The sequence below is a fragment of the Oncorhynchus kisutch genome, linkage group LG3 (assembly GCF_002021735.2).
Source record: "Oncorhynchus kisutch isolate 150728-3 linkage group LG3, Okis_V2, whole genome shotgun sequence".
NCBI lineage: Eukaryota > Metazoa > Chordata > Actinopteri > Salmoniformes > Salmonidae > Oncorhynchus > Oncorhynchus kisutch.
The window spans coordinates 43,181,237-43,198,861 of record NC_034176.2 but is presented as its reverse complement, the minus strand read 5'-3'; the positions used below and the strand labels follow the sequence as shown (position 1 = coordinate 43,198,861).

At 42.6% G+C, this 17,625-nt stretch overlaps 1 protein-coding gene across 1 annotated transcript in view; it reads right to left on the bottom strand.

The window, feature by feature from the left end:
* Nucleotides 1-17,625, bottom strand: part of col27a1b (collagen, type XXVII, alpha 1b) — a 144,016-nt gene that overhangs the window by 32,302 nt on the left and 94,089 nt on the right. Inside the window, exons 20-26 of the mRNA XM_031806685.1 lie at nucleotides 11,464-11,517; nucleotides 9,978-10,031; nucleotides 9,748-9,792; nucleotides 3,825-3,878; nucleotides 3,453-3,497; nucleotides 2,833-2,886; nucleotides 1,076-1,129 (exon numbers count right to left, since the gene is read on the bottom strand). Coding sequence (XP_031662545.1) covers nucleotides 1,076-1,129; nucleotides 2,833-2,886; nucleotides 3,453-3,497; nucleotides 3,825-3,878; nucleotides 9,748-9,792; nucleotides 9,978-10,031; nucleotides 11,464-11,517 — 360 coding nt within the window. The remainder of the gene's footprint in view (nucleotides 1-1,075; nucleotides 1,130-2,832; nucleotides 2,887-3,452; nucleotides 3,498-3,824; nucleotides 3,879-9,747; nucleotides 9,793-9,977; nucleotides 10,032-11,463; nucleotides 11,518-17,625) is intronic.

Sequence of the window (17,625 nt, the reverse complement as noted above, 5' to 3'; positions counted from 1 at the left end):
ACACCATGAAGACATCCATCATACTTCAAACCCATGTAACCCCTTTTTTATATACTCTAAATAATACTGAAAGTGAACTGGTGACTATTGACAATATGTTGTCTGTTCAACAATTTTGATGTAATGTATCTATTCTTAGCCTGCATGATGTGGCTGACTGGACAGTTTGTTAGTTTAGGTACGGAGTTATACTGTATCTGGCCTACTCCAGTTGTCATACAATAAACAGCTTGAGTAAAAACAACTAAGTTGACTGAGAACACATTCTCTATTACAGCAACGACCGCGGGAATAGTTACAGGGGATAGGAGGGGGGATGAATGAGCCAATTGGAAGCTGGGGATCATTAGTTGGCCATGATGACATGTGGGTCAGATTGGGAATTTAACCAGGACCCCGGGGTTAACACCCCTACTCTTACAATAAGTGCCATGGAATCTCTAGTGACCACAGATAATTGCCAATTGTTATACTTTGGGGGCATAGCCATGGCAGTCAAAATAATGGCCAAAATAATGGCCAGCCCAAAATATTTATACATGGCCCTAAGCATAATGGGATATTAATTGCTTTTAATTAACTCAGGAACCACACCTGTGTGGATGAACCTGCTTTCAATATACCTTGTATCACTCACTGTTTCCATTATTTTGGCAGTTACCTGAAGATGCAAACAATATGGCACCTCCAGCTGCCTTTCAGCTGTGTAAGCAAATGTTTCTGCTTTTACCATACTGGGTATTGAGTTGAGAGGCTTGTATTGAGATTAGATATAAAAATAACTTATTTGGAAACTTCTGCACACTTAGATCCAACATAAATACTCTTCTCGCTACAGTTCATCTCAACATGAAGTCGGCCAGTATGACCTAACAAAAACGTAATTTCATACAAGATATACAAGCTCAATACATAACTATTTTTCAGTGATACCTATCTTAGTACCCCATTCCTTATCGCCAAGCCCCCACATGACACCCTGTCCTAACCCTAGACCCCCAAATGGAACATTACCCGACCCATATAGAGTTGAATGCCCCTTGGAAGACAGACGGGGTCCAGACTTACTCCTTACCATCGCCCCCTTTTCCCCTGGCGGTCCAGGCAAGCCCATCTCCCCACGGTCCCCCTGAGAAAATAAACATAACTATAAGGACCCTGTATTACATAGGTAAGGCCAGGAGTTTTTCCTGACCACATGACCTGACTAGGAAAAACTCTGGGCCTGGAGTTAGTCCTAGTCAGGTCACAAGGTCAGGGGAAACCCAGGGTAATAGTTACATTGCCTTCAGAATGTATTCATAACCCTTGACTTATTCCACATCTTGTTGGGTTACAGCCTGAATTCAAAATTGATTCAATCTTATTTTTTTCCCCTCACCCATCGATACAGTGAAAACATGCTTTCAGAATTATTTGCACATTTATTGAAAATTAAATACAGAAATATTCCATTTACATAAGTATTCACACCCCTGAGTCATGTTAGAATCACCTTTGCCAGTGATTACAGCTGTGAATCTTTCTGGGTAAGTCTAAGAGCTTTGCACACCTGAATTGTACAATATTTGCACATTATTATTTTTAAAACCCTTCAAGCTCTGTCAAGTTCGTTGTTGATCATTGCTAGACAGCCATTTTCAAATCTTGACAGATTTTGAAGCCTATTTAAGTTAAAACTGTAACTATGCCACTCAGGAGCATTCAATGTCATCGTGGTAAGCAACTCCAGTGTATATTGGGCCTTGAATTTTAGGTTATTGTCCAGCTGAAATGTTCATTTGTCTCCCAGTGTCTGTTGGAAAGCAGACTGAACCAGGTTTTCCTCTAAGATTTTGCCTGTGCTTAACTATATTCCATTTATTTTTACTCCCTAGTCCTTGCCGTGACAAGCATACCCATAACATGATGCTGCCACCACCATGCTTGAAAATATGAAGAGTGATACTCAAGGATGTCTTGTTAGATTTGCCCCAAACATAACGCTTCGTTATCAGGTTCAAGTTCTTTCTTTGCCACATTTATTGCAGTTTTACTTTAGTGCCTTATTGCAAACAGGATGCATGTTTTTGAATATTTTTATTCTGTACAGGCTTCCTTCTTTTTACTCTGTCATTTAGGTTAGTAATTGTGCAGTAACTACAATGTTGTTGATCCATCCTCAGTGTTCTCCTTTCACAGCCATTAAACTCTGTAACCTAAAGACAAAATCCCTGAGTGTTTTCCTTTGTTTGTATCTTTGTATTGACTGGATGTATTGATACGCCAAAATGTAATTAATAACTTCACTATACTCAAAGGGATATTCAATGTCTGCTTTTTTCAAATGTATTTCGATTTTTTTTTAAATCACATAACACTATTATTGCACAGTGAGTTCCTGCAACGTATTATGTGACTAGTTAAGCACATTTGTACTTCTGCAGTTGTTTAATACTTTGACTCAAGACATTTCAGCTTGACATTTTTTTTATACATTTCTAAACATTTTGAAAAACATATTTCCACTTTGACATTATGGAGTATTGTGTGTTGGACAGTAACCCAAAAATCTCAATTTAAAAAAATGTTTAAAAAGTCAAGAGGCTTTCTGAAGGCACTGTAAATCTCAAGAGATCAACAGGAAGCAATCCCAGCAGGCAAAACTGGTTGAAATTGCTTCATTAGAACCAGATTACAACTGTCTGTAATAGCATAATCTCAACCAGTTTAGCACGCTGGGAAAGTAGAACAATAACATATATGAATCAGAATCTCTTTCAATATGGCAACATAAGATATATGACATGAGAAGTCTTCCTGTAATGTCTAACGTAAAGATGCACATCTAACCTTTTCTCCTGCTAGGCCTGTCTCCCCATTAGGCCCGATAAAACCCACAAGTCCCTACAGAGAGCAACACAGGAAAAGACAGTCAAAGTCCTGTACTTACACCATTGCCTTTGGAGCAGTGGGGCAAAAGCAAAACACAAACTCACACACACACAGTACACACACAGAGTACAGTAAACAAACAGAGAGAGAGAGAGACTCCGAGTACACAGTACACACACACAGTACACACACAGAGTACAGTAAACAAACAGAGAGAGAGTGAGAGAGAGAGAGAGAGAGAGAGAGAGAGAGAGAGAGAGAGAGAGAGATACTCCGAGTACACAGTACACACACACAGAGTAAAGTAAACAAACAGAGAGAGAGAGAGAGAGAGAGACTCCGAGTACACAGTACACACACAGAGTAAAGTAAACAAACAGAGAGAGAGAGAGAGAGAGAGAGAGAGAGAGAGAGAGAGAGAGAGAGAGAGAGAGACTCCGAGTACACAGTACACACACAGAGTAAAGTAAACAAACAGAGCGAGCGAGAGAGAGAGAGAGAGAGACTCCGAGTACACAGTACACACATACAGAGTAAAGTAAAGAAACAGTGAGAGACAGAGAGAGAGAAGCCTTTACCCTCTCTCCAAGCTTTCCGACCTCTCCAGTTATTCCCGTCTCACCCTATAGCAGAAGACAGAATTAGCATTTCATCAACAGATTCAAACCTTTTTAAAGCTCAGATCAGCCAGAGAGAATGTGGTGAGAGGGCAGTTCACCTGGTAGTAGAAAATGTATGTCAAATTTACACAGTTAAATAAGACTTTACAGGTTGGGATAAAGAGAGACAGAAAGAGAGAAACAGGCCAAGAGAGACAAAGAGAAACAGGCAGAGAGAGCATGAGAGACCATGTTTAACGACAGATGACAGTGATAGTGATAGACTCAGGCGGATGGCGAGAGAGAGACACTCAGCCAGTTGAATGGTGCATCGTTTCAATAGGATCTGACCTTCAATCCTTCGGTTCCTGTTTCCCCCGGGAATCCATGCCTTCCAGGTCTGCCCTGAACAGAAGACAAACATGAACCATAGTACAGTACTTCATCAGATTCAGAGTGATTAATAATCACATGTACAGGGTTGCAGGTGTGATTGCAGGGTACAGTGAAAATCTTAGACTCCGAGTTCATGAAGGACTAATTTTAATAAAAGAATGAAAATGGCAATAAGAAAAACAATCTAAATAGAAATAGCAGTATATACACATCATAACAACTGTTGCACTAAAGTAAAGGTCGCTGACTAGTGGTGGCTATTCAGCAGCCTGATGGTCTGAGGGTATAAACTATTGTCCAGTCTTCCAGTTAATGCGATGATGCTCCTGTACTACCCGTGTCAGATTGATTGAAGTGGGGAGAACAGGGCATGGCTTGGGTAGCTGGGGTCCCTGATGATCTTCTTGGCCTTCCTGCAACACCTGGTGTTGTAGGTGTCCTGTAGGGCAGGCAGTGTGCACCCAATGGTGCGTTCGGCTGCAAGCATCACACTCTGAAGCGCATTGCGGTTCACAGTGGTGGAGTTGCCACCCTAGGCTGTGATGCAGCCTAACAGTATGCTCTCGATGGTGCTCCTGTAGAACACTGAGGGCCCTCAGGGACAGGCTGAATTTCTTCAGAATCCTGAGTTTGAGGAGTCGCTGTCGTGACTTCTTCACCACGGTGTCCATGTGGTTACATAATTAATTGTAACGATGTGCGCTGTGAGTCGGGAAGCAAGTTCAAGGAGTGAGTTTTAATAAAATAAACAGAACATAATACAAACAAGAAACACTAACAGCACATAGACATGAATCTTAAACAAAAACAATGACACCTGGGGAAGGAACCAAAGAGAGTGACATATATAATGCAGGTAATCAAGGAGGTGATGCTGTCCAGGTGAGTCTGATGATGCGCAGGTGCGCATAACGATGGTGACAGTTGTGCGACCGGTCGCCTCTGCTTAGACAGGAACCTAACAAACCGGCTGAGGCGTAAGGGCCTGATGAGCCAGCTGAGATCTCCCCGGTTGCTTCAGTCAAGGCACGGGAACCTGTTCACCAACTGAGGCATGGGAGCCTATCGAGCCAGCTGAGGCATGGGAGCCTATCGTGCCAGCTGAGGTATGGAAACCCGTCGAGACAGTTGAGGCAGGGGAACCCAACAAACCAGCCGAGGCCTCCCAGGTAGCTCCGGTTCGGACACCCGGATCCGATATCACCTCCAAAAACAAAACAATCGAATAAAAATCACCCCCTGATGCTTCCGTTTGGTGAGGTGTCATTCTGTAACGATGTGCACGGAGAGTCGGGAAGCAAGTTCAGGGAGTGAGTGTTTTAATAAAATAAACAGAACCAAAGGGAGTAACATACAGTTGAAGTTGAAAGTTTACATACACTTGGTTTTTCAACCACTTCAAAACTTTCTTGTTAACTAACTATAGTTTTGGCAAGTCAGTTAGGACATCTACTTAGTGCATTAACACAAGTAATTTTTCCAACAATTGTTTAGACCTCCACAAGTCTGGTTCATCCTTCGGAGCAATTTCCAAACACCTGAAGGTACCACGTTCATCTGTACAAACAATAGTACGCAAGTATAAACGCCATGGGACCATGCAGCCGTCAAACCGCTCAGGAAGGAGACGCGTCTATTTGAGATGAATTTACTTTGGTGTGAAAAGTGCAAATCAATCCCAGAACTACAGCAAAGGACATTGTGAAGATGCTGGATGAAACAAGTACAAAATTAGCTATACTCACAGTCAAACGAGTCCTATATCGACAGAACCTGAAAGGCCGCTCAGCAAGGAAGAAGCCACTGCTCCAAAACCACCATAAAACAATCCAGACTACCGTTTGCAACTGCACATGGGGACAAAGGTCGTACTTTTTGGATAAATGCCCTCTGGTCTGATGAAACAAAAATAGAACTGTCTTGCCATAATGACCATCATTATGTTTGGAGGAAAAAGGGGGAGGCTTCCAAGCCGAAGAACACCATCCCAACCGTGAAGCAAGGGGGTGGCAGCATCATGTTGTGGGGGTGTTTTGCTACTGGAGGGACTGGTGCACTTCACAAAATAGATGGCATCATGAGGCAGGACAATTATGTGGATATATTGAAGCCAAGACATCAGTCAGGAAGTTAAAGCTTGGTAAAGCTTGGTCGCAAATGGGTCTTCCAAATGAACAATGACCCCAAGCATACTTGCAAGCAAAGTTGTGGCATAATGGCTTTAGGAAAACAACGTCAAGGTATTTGAGTGGCCATCACAAAGCCCTGAAAATGTGTGGGCAGAACTGTGTGTGCGAGCAAGGAGGCCTAGAAACCTGCTCTGTCAGGAGGAATGGGACAAAATTCACACAACTTATTGTGGGAAGGTTATTCAAGGCTACCCTAACCATTTGACACAAGTTAAACAATTTAAAGGCAATGCTACCAAATACTAATTGAGTGTATGTAAAGCTCTGACCCACTGGGAATGAAATAAATAAAAGCTGAAATAAATAATTCTCTCTACTATTATCCTGACATTTCACATTCTTAAAATAAAGTGGTGATCCTAATTGACCTAAGATAGGGAATTTTTTACTAGGATTAAATGTCAGGAATTGTGAAAAACTGAGTTTAAATGTATTTGGCTATGGTGTATGTAAACTTCCGACTTCAACTGTATATAGGGCAGGTAATAAAGGAGGTGATGCATTCCAGGTGAGTCTGATGACGCGCAGTTGCGCGTAATGATGGTGACTGGTGTGCGCCATAACGAGGAGCCTCGTGACCTAGAGGCCGGAGAGGGAGCACACGTGACATTAATCTTCTCTGAGATATGTACGCCATGGCGGCCCCGTTGTTGAGGATGGGGGCGTGTCCAGCCTGGTTCCTCCTGAAATCCACAATTAGCTCCTTTGTTTTGCTAACATTGAGGGAGAGTTTACTTGGCACCACACCGTCAGAGTGCCTGGCTCCTCCTTGTAGGCTGCCTCGTCGTTGTTGGTAATCAGGCCTACTACCGTCGTGTTGTAAGTAGAACCACAGTATTGTACCTTACAGTCACTACTACCAAATCTACATTACTACACATAATACGGTAAGTAGAACCTAGATTCAAGACTTGATGTGTGTCTGTATTGATATTTGCAAATGAGGAAGTTTGCAATGATACTTTCATACACCTCCATTGTGTGTCCAAGACGTGTCCCCTTATGGACTAATTCGTATACTGTCTTATCTTCCTGAAACCAGTGAGTGACATGATTAATGTCTTTATTATTTAGAATGAGTGATAAGAAGTTCCATTCCAAAAAGTTATTAAGAGCGCCAACAAAGCACTCAGCTTTTACACAAATTTGGTGGAATGTCTTCCGCTATTGTCAAAGTTTAACGTGCAAAAAAATCTGTGATACTTTTCTATGGTTTTTGCTAAAGGCTTTTTCCTGGCCGAGAATAGAAACGTCCCTATCCCACTCTATATTTTTCAATGACTCATAAACAATTCAGCATCAAAGTTCCCTAATGCGTTACAGTATTAAAGGCCCAATGCAGACATTTTTATATTAATATGAAATCATTTCTGGGTAACAAATAAGTACTTTACTAACTAGGTTTCTTTCCATCCACAGTTTTTATGAGAGTAAAGTCATACCGCATTAAAAAAAAAAAAATCTCGACAGCTGTGATGGAAACAGGAACTTTGGCTACTTTTTCAGAAATGCCAACACATAGTTTATTAGTTTGACACGGTGGGATCTGTTTGTGTCTGTAAAATGTATCATGCGATAAATACCGATGGAAAAACCTTTATGATGATTATTATATCAATATTTGCACATGTCGCTGTAAACTTGGAGTCACACAATGGTATGGTGTGTCATCCTGCCACCATGACTTGGGAAACAATGCAATTTACTGTATTGGGCTATAGATGTAAGTTATGATGAACTTCACAGGGTGGTGAAACTGCACGGTGATGAGCTTGATGCTCCGGGGGTCTTATTCTGGTGACATGATGGTCAATGCTTGACTACTGTATGACAAATAAAAACATTCTTGCACTTGTCCATTCTAATCTCATCATGTATACTAGCCGCCTGCACTGTATCTGCAAACTGCTGGCTGGAGCGCAGGTGCCAAGACCAGAGTCGGCACATTTGCTATTTAATGCACCAGTTTTTCTGACAAAACTATTGGTAGTGTTGAAAATGCGATGGAAACACATTGAATTTTAGATTTTTTTTAAAAACAAAAGCGAAAATGTTGTGTTCACTACCTCATTGCACACAGTTTGGCGGAAACACAGCACTGGTGGGAAAATGCAAATGTTTTCTTAATGCAGATTTGAGAATATTCTGAAAATCTGTCGACAATTGTATGGAAACCTAGCTACTCCATTAAAATGGGCAAAAATATTTTTTTTTACCAAAAAACTACTTCTCAAGCAAGAACTTTGCTAGGACTGTCTGGGAGTGGTCTGAGTGGGGAGGAGAAATTTGCAGAGAGGTTTGGAATTGGCCTATTAACCAATTTCCTGCATGTTGATGTCACCATGGAAAGCCAAACTTTCTGTGCATGCAAACCTGCTGATTAGAAGGTCTTGTATTGCATTTTCAACCAGCAATTATCAGGAAATAACACGGATCACATTTCTTCACACTGTTACAGTCTTAGTTTCATCAGCTGTTATGATATTTAAACACAGGAAAACGTCATTTTGACTGCACTGGGCCTTTAAACTATAATTGGATCAAATGTGTTATGTGTTATATTGAATCAGTATATTCAGTTTGTTGTGGTTTCCATCTTTTGGAGATGGCAGTTTAGAATCCTCTGTTATTTAATGTGCTTAGTCAGATGTATGAACTTCGGGTGACACCAGACTAGCTCTCTATTCAGGCTATGATGGATGCAAATTGGATGTCTCTGCAGGAAGATGCAGTACGGTGGAATCCAAGGCTACTGTCTATATCCCAAATGGAACCCTATTCCCTATATAGTGCACTATTTTTGACCAGGGCCACTAGACCCCTGGTCAAAAGTAGTGCACTTTATAGGGAATAGGGTGCCATTTGGGATGCATACACTAACTGACACAATCAGAGGTTTGGCTTTCAGACCTAGCTTAATGGATCTAGGAGAAGAGAAAGAGAGAGTCTATCCTCATAGATATCCAGATGTTTATGATTATTTAGAGTAAGGAATGGGAAATCTATCTGTCTACTTTGAAGGAGTTTGACTTAACAAGCTCACAAAATATTAGGCAAGAGAGATCGAAGAGTTATCATTTCACAACAGCCATTCCAACTGACGTTTTTTAAAATAAAATGTTCAGTATTTTAATGAGGCTTGACATTTACTATCAGTGTTTAGCAAAATGGCAGCGTTCCAAAAGCAACAACTTTAAAAATGAATGCAGGAAGCAGAAATTTGGACAGTTTCTTATTTCAAAGAAATCATAATTCTCTAACTGGGATAGCTGACTAGGTGCATAAATGAGTGACTTTATTTTCATTGGTTTAAAACCATAATGGTGTTCCAATGGTGTTGTTTTTGTATCACAGATGAGCACCATGTGGTGGTAGCACAGCAATTTTACTGACCAAACCGTTGCCACAAATGCACAATAAGCGTTGAGCCATCTATCAAAATAGATTTTCTGCACAATAGACTGACAGCTAGCCAAGTGCTGCTGGTATGTAGCTAACCAGATCATAGTGATTCAGCTGGATTTAAACACGGACTGCAGCAAATTGCCTCCCACTCTGAAGTGCCATTGTTATGAAACAGGCTTTTTGATGGTGGAGATGAACATTTGGGTGTTTTCATGTGCTGAGTGACCCATATTGTGTTTTCTGACTTCCTTGTTTTGGTTCTGAGCTGTCCAATTAGCACTCACCTCTGGTCCTGTTGACCCAGGTGGTCCCAGTGGCCCCTCATCGCCCTGGAAAACAATATGGAGAGGGTCAAGGCAGGGACAAAATCACTATGCATAAAAAAATGTTTCTCTGGCCTATGTGGCAATGCCAGATTTCTGTCTTATCTCTTACATACATTCTACACACATAGCCAAAGTAAGACTAAATCTTGACATGTTTATTAAATACAGAACACTAAAGACAATCCTACCTCTAGTCCAGCTGTTCCTCTAGGCCCTGGTAATCCTCTGTTCCCTGGCTTCCCCTGAGGAGAATGATACAGAATGTTAGATTGCATAAGGAACCCATGTTGCTATCCATGATGCACCACTGGCAGTAAAATAGGACTGGTCCCCAGCAGTCACCACAGTCCCCAGAAAAGGCCTCAAAGGTCCATGCGCCTGCTCTTTGCCACCCACCGTTCTTTGTATTCACTTAAAACCAACTGAACCTCCCAGACCACTTCTCAACACTTGCTCATAGAAGTGCTTGATCCAGCCGACTACGCCAAATGAGGATGTTAAAACCTCTTAAAGCTAGGGGGCAGAATTGTCACTTTTGGATAAATAGCGTGACCAATTTCAACTTCCTGCTACTCATGCCAAGAATATAAGATATGCATATTATTCATATATTTGGATAGAAAACACTCTGAAGTTTCTAAAACTGTTTGAATCATGTCTGTGAGTATAACAGAACTTATGTAGCAGGCAAAACCCCGAGGACTAACTGTTGAGATTTTTAATTTTTTCCCCCCTCTCTGTTCCCTATATTGTCTTTGCCATTGGATATTTAATAGGAACCTGTTTTCAGTTCCTACCACTTCCACTTTATGTCGCCAGTCTTTGGAATATGATTGAGGTTATTCCTTTGTGTTATGAAGAAGTAGGCCAACTCGGAACTGGGGACACTTTGTGAGTTGCGCAAGACGTGAAAAGCAGTGCTGGTTTCTTTTCTTTCCTGTATTGAAAACAGATTGCCCCGTCTACAATTTGATCGATTATTAACATTTAAAAATACCTAACGTTGAATTACAAAAGTAATTTGGTAAATATTACAAAATGTTTTGGAAAAGTTTATAGGCAACTTAAGTTTTTGTAAGCTGTTTTTTTGTTGTTGATCAAACGCGCTTTATAAATGGACATTTTCGATATATATGGATGGAATTAATCGAACAAAAGGACCAATTGTGATGTTTATGGGACATATTGGAGTGCCAACAAAAGAAGCTTGTCAAAGGTAATGCATATTTTATATTTTATTTCAGCGTTTTGTGTAGTGCCTGCTATGCTAGCTCCTTTGTTTACTGCTGGTGCAGATGGTGCAGGCTATCAGATAATAGCTTCTTATGCTTTAGCCGAAAAGCATTTTTAAAATCTGACATGTTGGCTGGATTCACAACGAGTGTAGCTTTAATTGAGTATCTTACATGTGTGATTTAATGAAAGTTAGAATTTTATAGCATTTTATTTGAATCTGGCACTCTGCATTTCCCCCAGCAATTGGCCAGTTGAGACGCTAGCGTCTCCCCTATCCAAAATCGTTTTTTAAGTACACAACCAATGTTTTAAAACAAATGGTGTCGTTCTTACCGACCGCATTGCCATGAACTGTGTGAAGATGGAATCATCGCACCATCGGATATAAGACAATGGTACACTACTAGATACGCAGAAAGATAGTGCCAGTATACATACCTTTGGGCCTTCAGGGCCGTTGTGACCTGGTGGGCCGATGTCTCCTGGGAAACCCTGTGGACAACCAGAGAACAGGTTGAATATAATCCATTACTCACCTCGTACTAGACAAAGATTTTTTAATTAACGAGTTGGACACAAAGGATTTACTTCAGACACCGGACAAGGCCCAAATCCCCATCATTCGCATGAAGAAGAGACTGAGATATAGGAGTTATAGGTCGGGGTGCCTTGTAAGAATCCGAAGGCGAGTGGGTAACCCGCTTCTACCATCAGTCATATTAGCCAACGTGCAATCATTGGATAATAAACTGCATGAACTCCGATCAAGACTTTCCTACCAACGGAACATTAAAAACTGTAATATCTTATGTTTCACCGAATCGTGGCTGAACGACAACATGGATAACATACAGCTGGCTGGGTTTTCCAGCTGCCTCCAGTAAGACAAGGGGTGGTGGTTTGTGTCTATTTGTCAATAACAGCTTGTGTACAAAATCAAATATTAATGAAGTCTCGAGGTTTTGCTCGCCTGAGGTAGAGTATCTCATGATAAGCTGTAGGCCACACTATTTACCAAGAGAGTTTTCATGTATATTTTTGTAGCTGTCTATTTACCACCACAAACCGATGCTGGCACTAATACCGCACTCAACGAGCTGTATAAGGTCATAAGCAAAAAATAAAATGATAATCCAGAGGCGGCGCTACTAGTGGCCGGAGACTTTAATGCAGGGAAACTTAAATCAGTTTACCCTAATTTGTACAAGCATGTTACATGTGCAACCAGAGGAAAAGTAATCTCTAGATCACCTTTACTCCACACACAGAGATGCGTACAAAGCTCTCCCTCACCTTCCATTTGGCAAATCTGACCATAACTATATCCTCCTGATTCATGCTTACTAACTAAAACTAAAGCAGGAAGTACCAGTGACTCGCTCCATACGGAAGTGGTCAGATGACGCAGATGCTAAGCTACAGGACTGTTTTGCTAGCACAGACTGGAATATGTTCTGGGATTTTTCCGATGGCATTGAGGAGAACACCACATCACTCACTGGCTTCATCAATAAGTGCATCGATGACATCATCCCCACAGTGAGCGTACGTACATACCCCAACCAGAAGCCATGGATTACAGGCAATATCTGCTCGGAGCTGAAGGGCAGAGCTTCCGCTTTCAAGGAGCAGGACTCTAACCCAGAAGCTTATAAGAAATCCCGCTATGCCCTCCGACAAACAATTTGCAGTGATTGATGAACGCTAGTCGGATGTGGCAGGGCTTGCAAACTATTACAGACTACAAAGCCTGAGCTGCCCAGTGACAAGCCTACCAGACAAGCTACAGTGGCAAGTAAAAGTATGTGAACTCTTGGAATTACCTGCATTTCTGCAAAAAAAAAAAAATGTTGATCTGATCTTCATCTAAGTCACAACAACAGACAAACACAGTGTGCTTAAACTAATAACACACAAATTATTGTATTTTTGTTGTCTATATTGAATACATCATTTAAACAATCACAGTATGGGTTGGAAAAATTTGCAGATGCTAACATCTCTGTTACCGAGTCTACAAAACATAAAACACTAAACAAGAATGGTGTTCATGGGAGGACACCATGGAAGAAGCCACTGCTGTCCAAAAAAAACAAAAAAAAAGTATGGTGGAGGGAGCATCATGGTTTGGGGCTGCCTTGCTGCCTTAGGGCCTGGACAGCTTGCTATCATCGATGGAAAAGCAATTCCCAAGTTTCTCAAGACATTTTGCAGAAGAATGTAAGACTGTCTGTCTGCCAATTGAAGTTCAACAGAAGTTAGGTGATGCAACAGGACAACAGCCCAAAAGACAGAAGTAAATCAACAACAGAATGGCTTGAGTAGAATAAAATATGCCTTCTGGAGTGGCCCAGTCAGTCCTGACCTCAACCCGACTGAGATGCTGTGGCATGACCTCGAGAGTGGTTCACACCAGACATCCCAATAATATTGTGGATAATATTGCCGTGTCTGAATCCTGGCTCAGGAAGGCCACCAAATATTCTGAGATTTCCATACCCAACTATAACATCTTCCGTCAAGATAGAACTGCCAAAGGGGGAGGAGTTGCAGTCTACTGCAGAGATAGCCTGCAAAGTAGGCTATATCAGGTCCATATCCAAACAGTTCGAACTACTAATTTTGAAAATTACTCTCTCCAGAAATAAGTCTCTCACTGTTGCCGCCTGCTACCGACCCCCCTCAGCTCCCAGCTGTGCCCTGGACACCATTTGTGAATTGATCGCCCCCCATCTAGCTTCAGAGTTTGTTCTGTTAGGTGACCTAAACTGGGATATGCTTAACACCCCGCCAGTCCTACAATCTAAGCTAGATGCCCTCAATCTCACACAAATCATCAAGGAACCCACCAGGTACAACCCTAACTCTGTAAACAAGGGCACCCTCATAGACGTCATCCTGACCAACTGGCCCTCCAAATACACCTCCGATGTCTTCAACCAGGATCTCAGCGATCACTGCCCCATTGCCTGTATCCGCTACGGAGCCGCAGTCAAACGACCACCCCTCATCACTGTCAAACGCTCCCTAAAACACTTCAGTGAGCAGGCCTTTCTAATCGACCTGGCCCGGGTATCCTGGAAGGACATTGACCTCATCCCGTCAGTTGAGGATGCCTGGTCATTCTTTAAAAGTAACTTCCTCACCATTTTAGATAAGCATGCTCCGTTCAAAAAATGCAGAAATAAGAACAGATACAGCCCTTGGTTCACTCCAGACCTGACTGCCCTCGACCAGCACAAAAACATCCTGTGGCGGACTGCAATAGCATCGAATAGTCCCCGCGATATGCAACTGTTCAGGGAAGTCAGGAACCAATACACGCAGTCAGTCAGGAAAGCTAAGGCCAGCTTCTTCAGGCAGAAGTTTGCATCCTGTAGCTCCAACTCCAAAAAGTTCTGGGACACTGTGAAGTCCATGGAGAACAAGAGCACCTCCTCCCAGCTGCCCACTGCACTGAGGCTAGGTAACACGGTCACCACCGATAAATCCATGATTATCGAAAACTTCAACAAGCATTTCTCAACGGCTGGCCATGCCTTCCGCCTGGCTACTCCAACCTCGGCCAACAGCTCCCCCCCCCCCCGCAGCTACTCGCCCAAGCCTCTCCAGGTTCTCCTTTACCCAAATCCAGATAGCAGATGTTCTGAAAGAGCTGCAAAACCTGGACCCGTACAAATCAGCTGGGCTTGACAATCTGGACCCTCTATTCCTGAAACTATCCGCCGCCATTGTCGCAACCCCTACCAGCCTGTTCAACCTCTCTTTCATATCGTCTGAGATCCCCAAGGATTGGAAAGCTGCCGCAGTCATCCCCCTCTTCAAAGGGGGAGACACCCTGGACCCAAACTGTTACAGACCTATATCCATCCTGCCCTGCCTATTTAAGGTCTTCGAAAGCCAAGTCAACAAACAGGTCACTGACCATCTCGAATCCCACCGTACCTTCTCCGCTGTGCAATCTGGTTTCCGAGCCGGTCACGGGTGCACCTCAGCCACACTCAAGGTACTAAACGATATCATAACCGCCATCGATAAAAGACAGTACTGTGCAGCCGTCTTCATCGACCTTGCCAAGGCTTTAGACTCTGTCAATCACCATATTCTTATCGGCAGACTCAGTAGCCTCGGTTTTTCGGATGACTGCCTTGCCTGGTTCACCAATTACTTTGCAGACAGAGTTCAGTGTGTCAAATCGGAGGGCATGCTGTCCGGTCCTCTGGCAGTCTCTATGGGGCCACAGGGTTCAATTCTCGGGCCGACTCTTTTCTCTGTATATATCAATGATGTTGCTCTTGCTGCGGGCGATTCCCTGATCCACCTCTACGCAGACAACACCATTCTATATACTTCCGGCCCGTCCTTGGACACTGTGCTATCTAACCTCCAAACGAGCTTCAATGCCATACAACACTCCTTCCGTGGCCTCCAACTGCTCTTAAACGCTAGTAAAACCAAATGCATGCTTTTCAACCGATCGCTGCCTGCACCCGCATGCCCGACTAGCATCACCACCCTGGATGGTTCCGACCTTGAATATGTGGACATATATAAGTACCTAGGTGTCTGGCTAGACTGTAAACTCTCCTTCCAGACTCATATCAAACATTCCAGACTCAATCAAGAGTCGGCTTTCTATTCCGCAACAAAGCCTCCTTCACTCACGCCGCCAAACTTACCCTAGTAAAACTGACTATCCTACCGATCCTCGACTTTGGCGACGTCATCTACAAAATTGCTTCCAACACTATACTCAGCAAACTGGATGCAGTTTATCACAGTGCCATCCGTTTTGTCACTAAAGCACCTTATACCACCCACCACTGCGACTTGTATGCTCTAGTCGGCTGGCCCTCGCTACATATTCGTCGCAGACCCACTGGCTCCAGGTCATCTACAAGTCCATGCTAGGTAAAGCTCCGCCTTATCTCAGTTCACTGGTCACGATGGCAACACCCATCCGTAGCACGCGCTCCAGCAGGTGTATCTCACTGATCATCCCTAAAGCCAACACCTCATTTGGCCGCCTTTCGTTCCAGTACTCTGCTGCCTGTGACTGGAACGAATTGCAAAAATCGCTGAAGTTGGAGACTTTTATCTCCCTCACCAACTTCAAACATCTGCTATCTGAGCAGCTAACCGATCGCTGCAGCTGTACATAGTCTATTGGTAAATAGCCCACCCATTTTCACCTACCTCATCCCCATACTGTTTTTATTTATTTACTTTTCTGCTCTTTTGCACACCAATATCTCTACCTGTACATGACCATCTGATCATTTATCACTCCAGTGTTAATCTGCAAAATTGTAATTATTCGCCTACCTCCTCATGCCTTTTTGCACACAATGTATATAGACTCCCCTTTTTTTTCTACTGTGTTATTGACTTGTTAATTGTTTACTCCATGTGTAACTCTGTGTTGTCTGTTCACACTGCTATGCTTTATCTTGGCCAGGTCGCAGTTGCAAATGAGAACTTGTTCTCAACTAGCCTACCTGGTTAAATAAAGGTGAAATAAAAAATTAAAATAAAAAACAGTTTTGTGAAGAGGAATGGTCCAAAATCCCTACTGACCGTTGTGCAGGTCTGATCCGCAAATACAGAAAACGTTTGGCTGAGGTTCTTGCTGCCAAAGGAGGGTCAACATTTTATTAAATACAAGGGTTCACATACTTTTTCCAACCTGCACTGTGAATGTTTACACAGTGTGTTGAATAAAGACATGAAAATGTATTGTTTGTGTGATATTAGTTTAAGCAGACTGTGTTTGTCTACTGTTGTGACTTAGATGAAGATCAGATAAAATGTTATGACCAATTTATGCAGAATTCCAGGTATAATTTTTCTTCCCAATGTAAATTCCTTCTATGGTTGCTTCGAGGCAAGCAACACTGAAACATGCTTGAGAGCATCAGCTGTTCCGGACGACTGTGTGATCATGCTCTGCGTAGTCAATGTGATTAAGACATTTAAACAGGTCAACATTCACAATGCCGCAGGGCCAAACGGATTACCAGGACATGTACTCCAGGACATGACCAACTGGCAAGTGTCTTCACTGACATTTTAAACCACTGAGTCTGTAATGCCAACATAAAGGAAATTAAGTTCATGTATATATAATTTGATATACAGATGAATATACATAACTGTCTTATGATTTATATTATCTTGTTTGATATTGTACATTTAATTCCTTCCTTTATTTGCCCAAGAACACCAATTTGCATAGCGGCCCAACATATCCACAGATGACGCAATCTCTATTGCACTCCACTCTGCCCTTTCCCACCTGGAGAAAAGGAACACCTATGTGAGAATGCTATTCATTGACTACAGCTCAGCGTTCAACACCATAGTGTCCTCAAAGCTCATCACTAAGCTAAAGACTCTGGGACTAAATGCCTCCCTGTGCAACTAGATCTTGGTCTTCCTGACGGGCCACCTCCAGGTGGTAAGGGTAGGTAACAACACAGTTGCCACATTGATCCTCAACACAGGGGCCCCTCAGGGGTGCGTGCTCAGTCCCCTCCTGCACTCCCTGTTCACCCATGACTGCATGGCCAAGCACAACTTCAACACCATCATTAAGTTTGC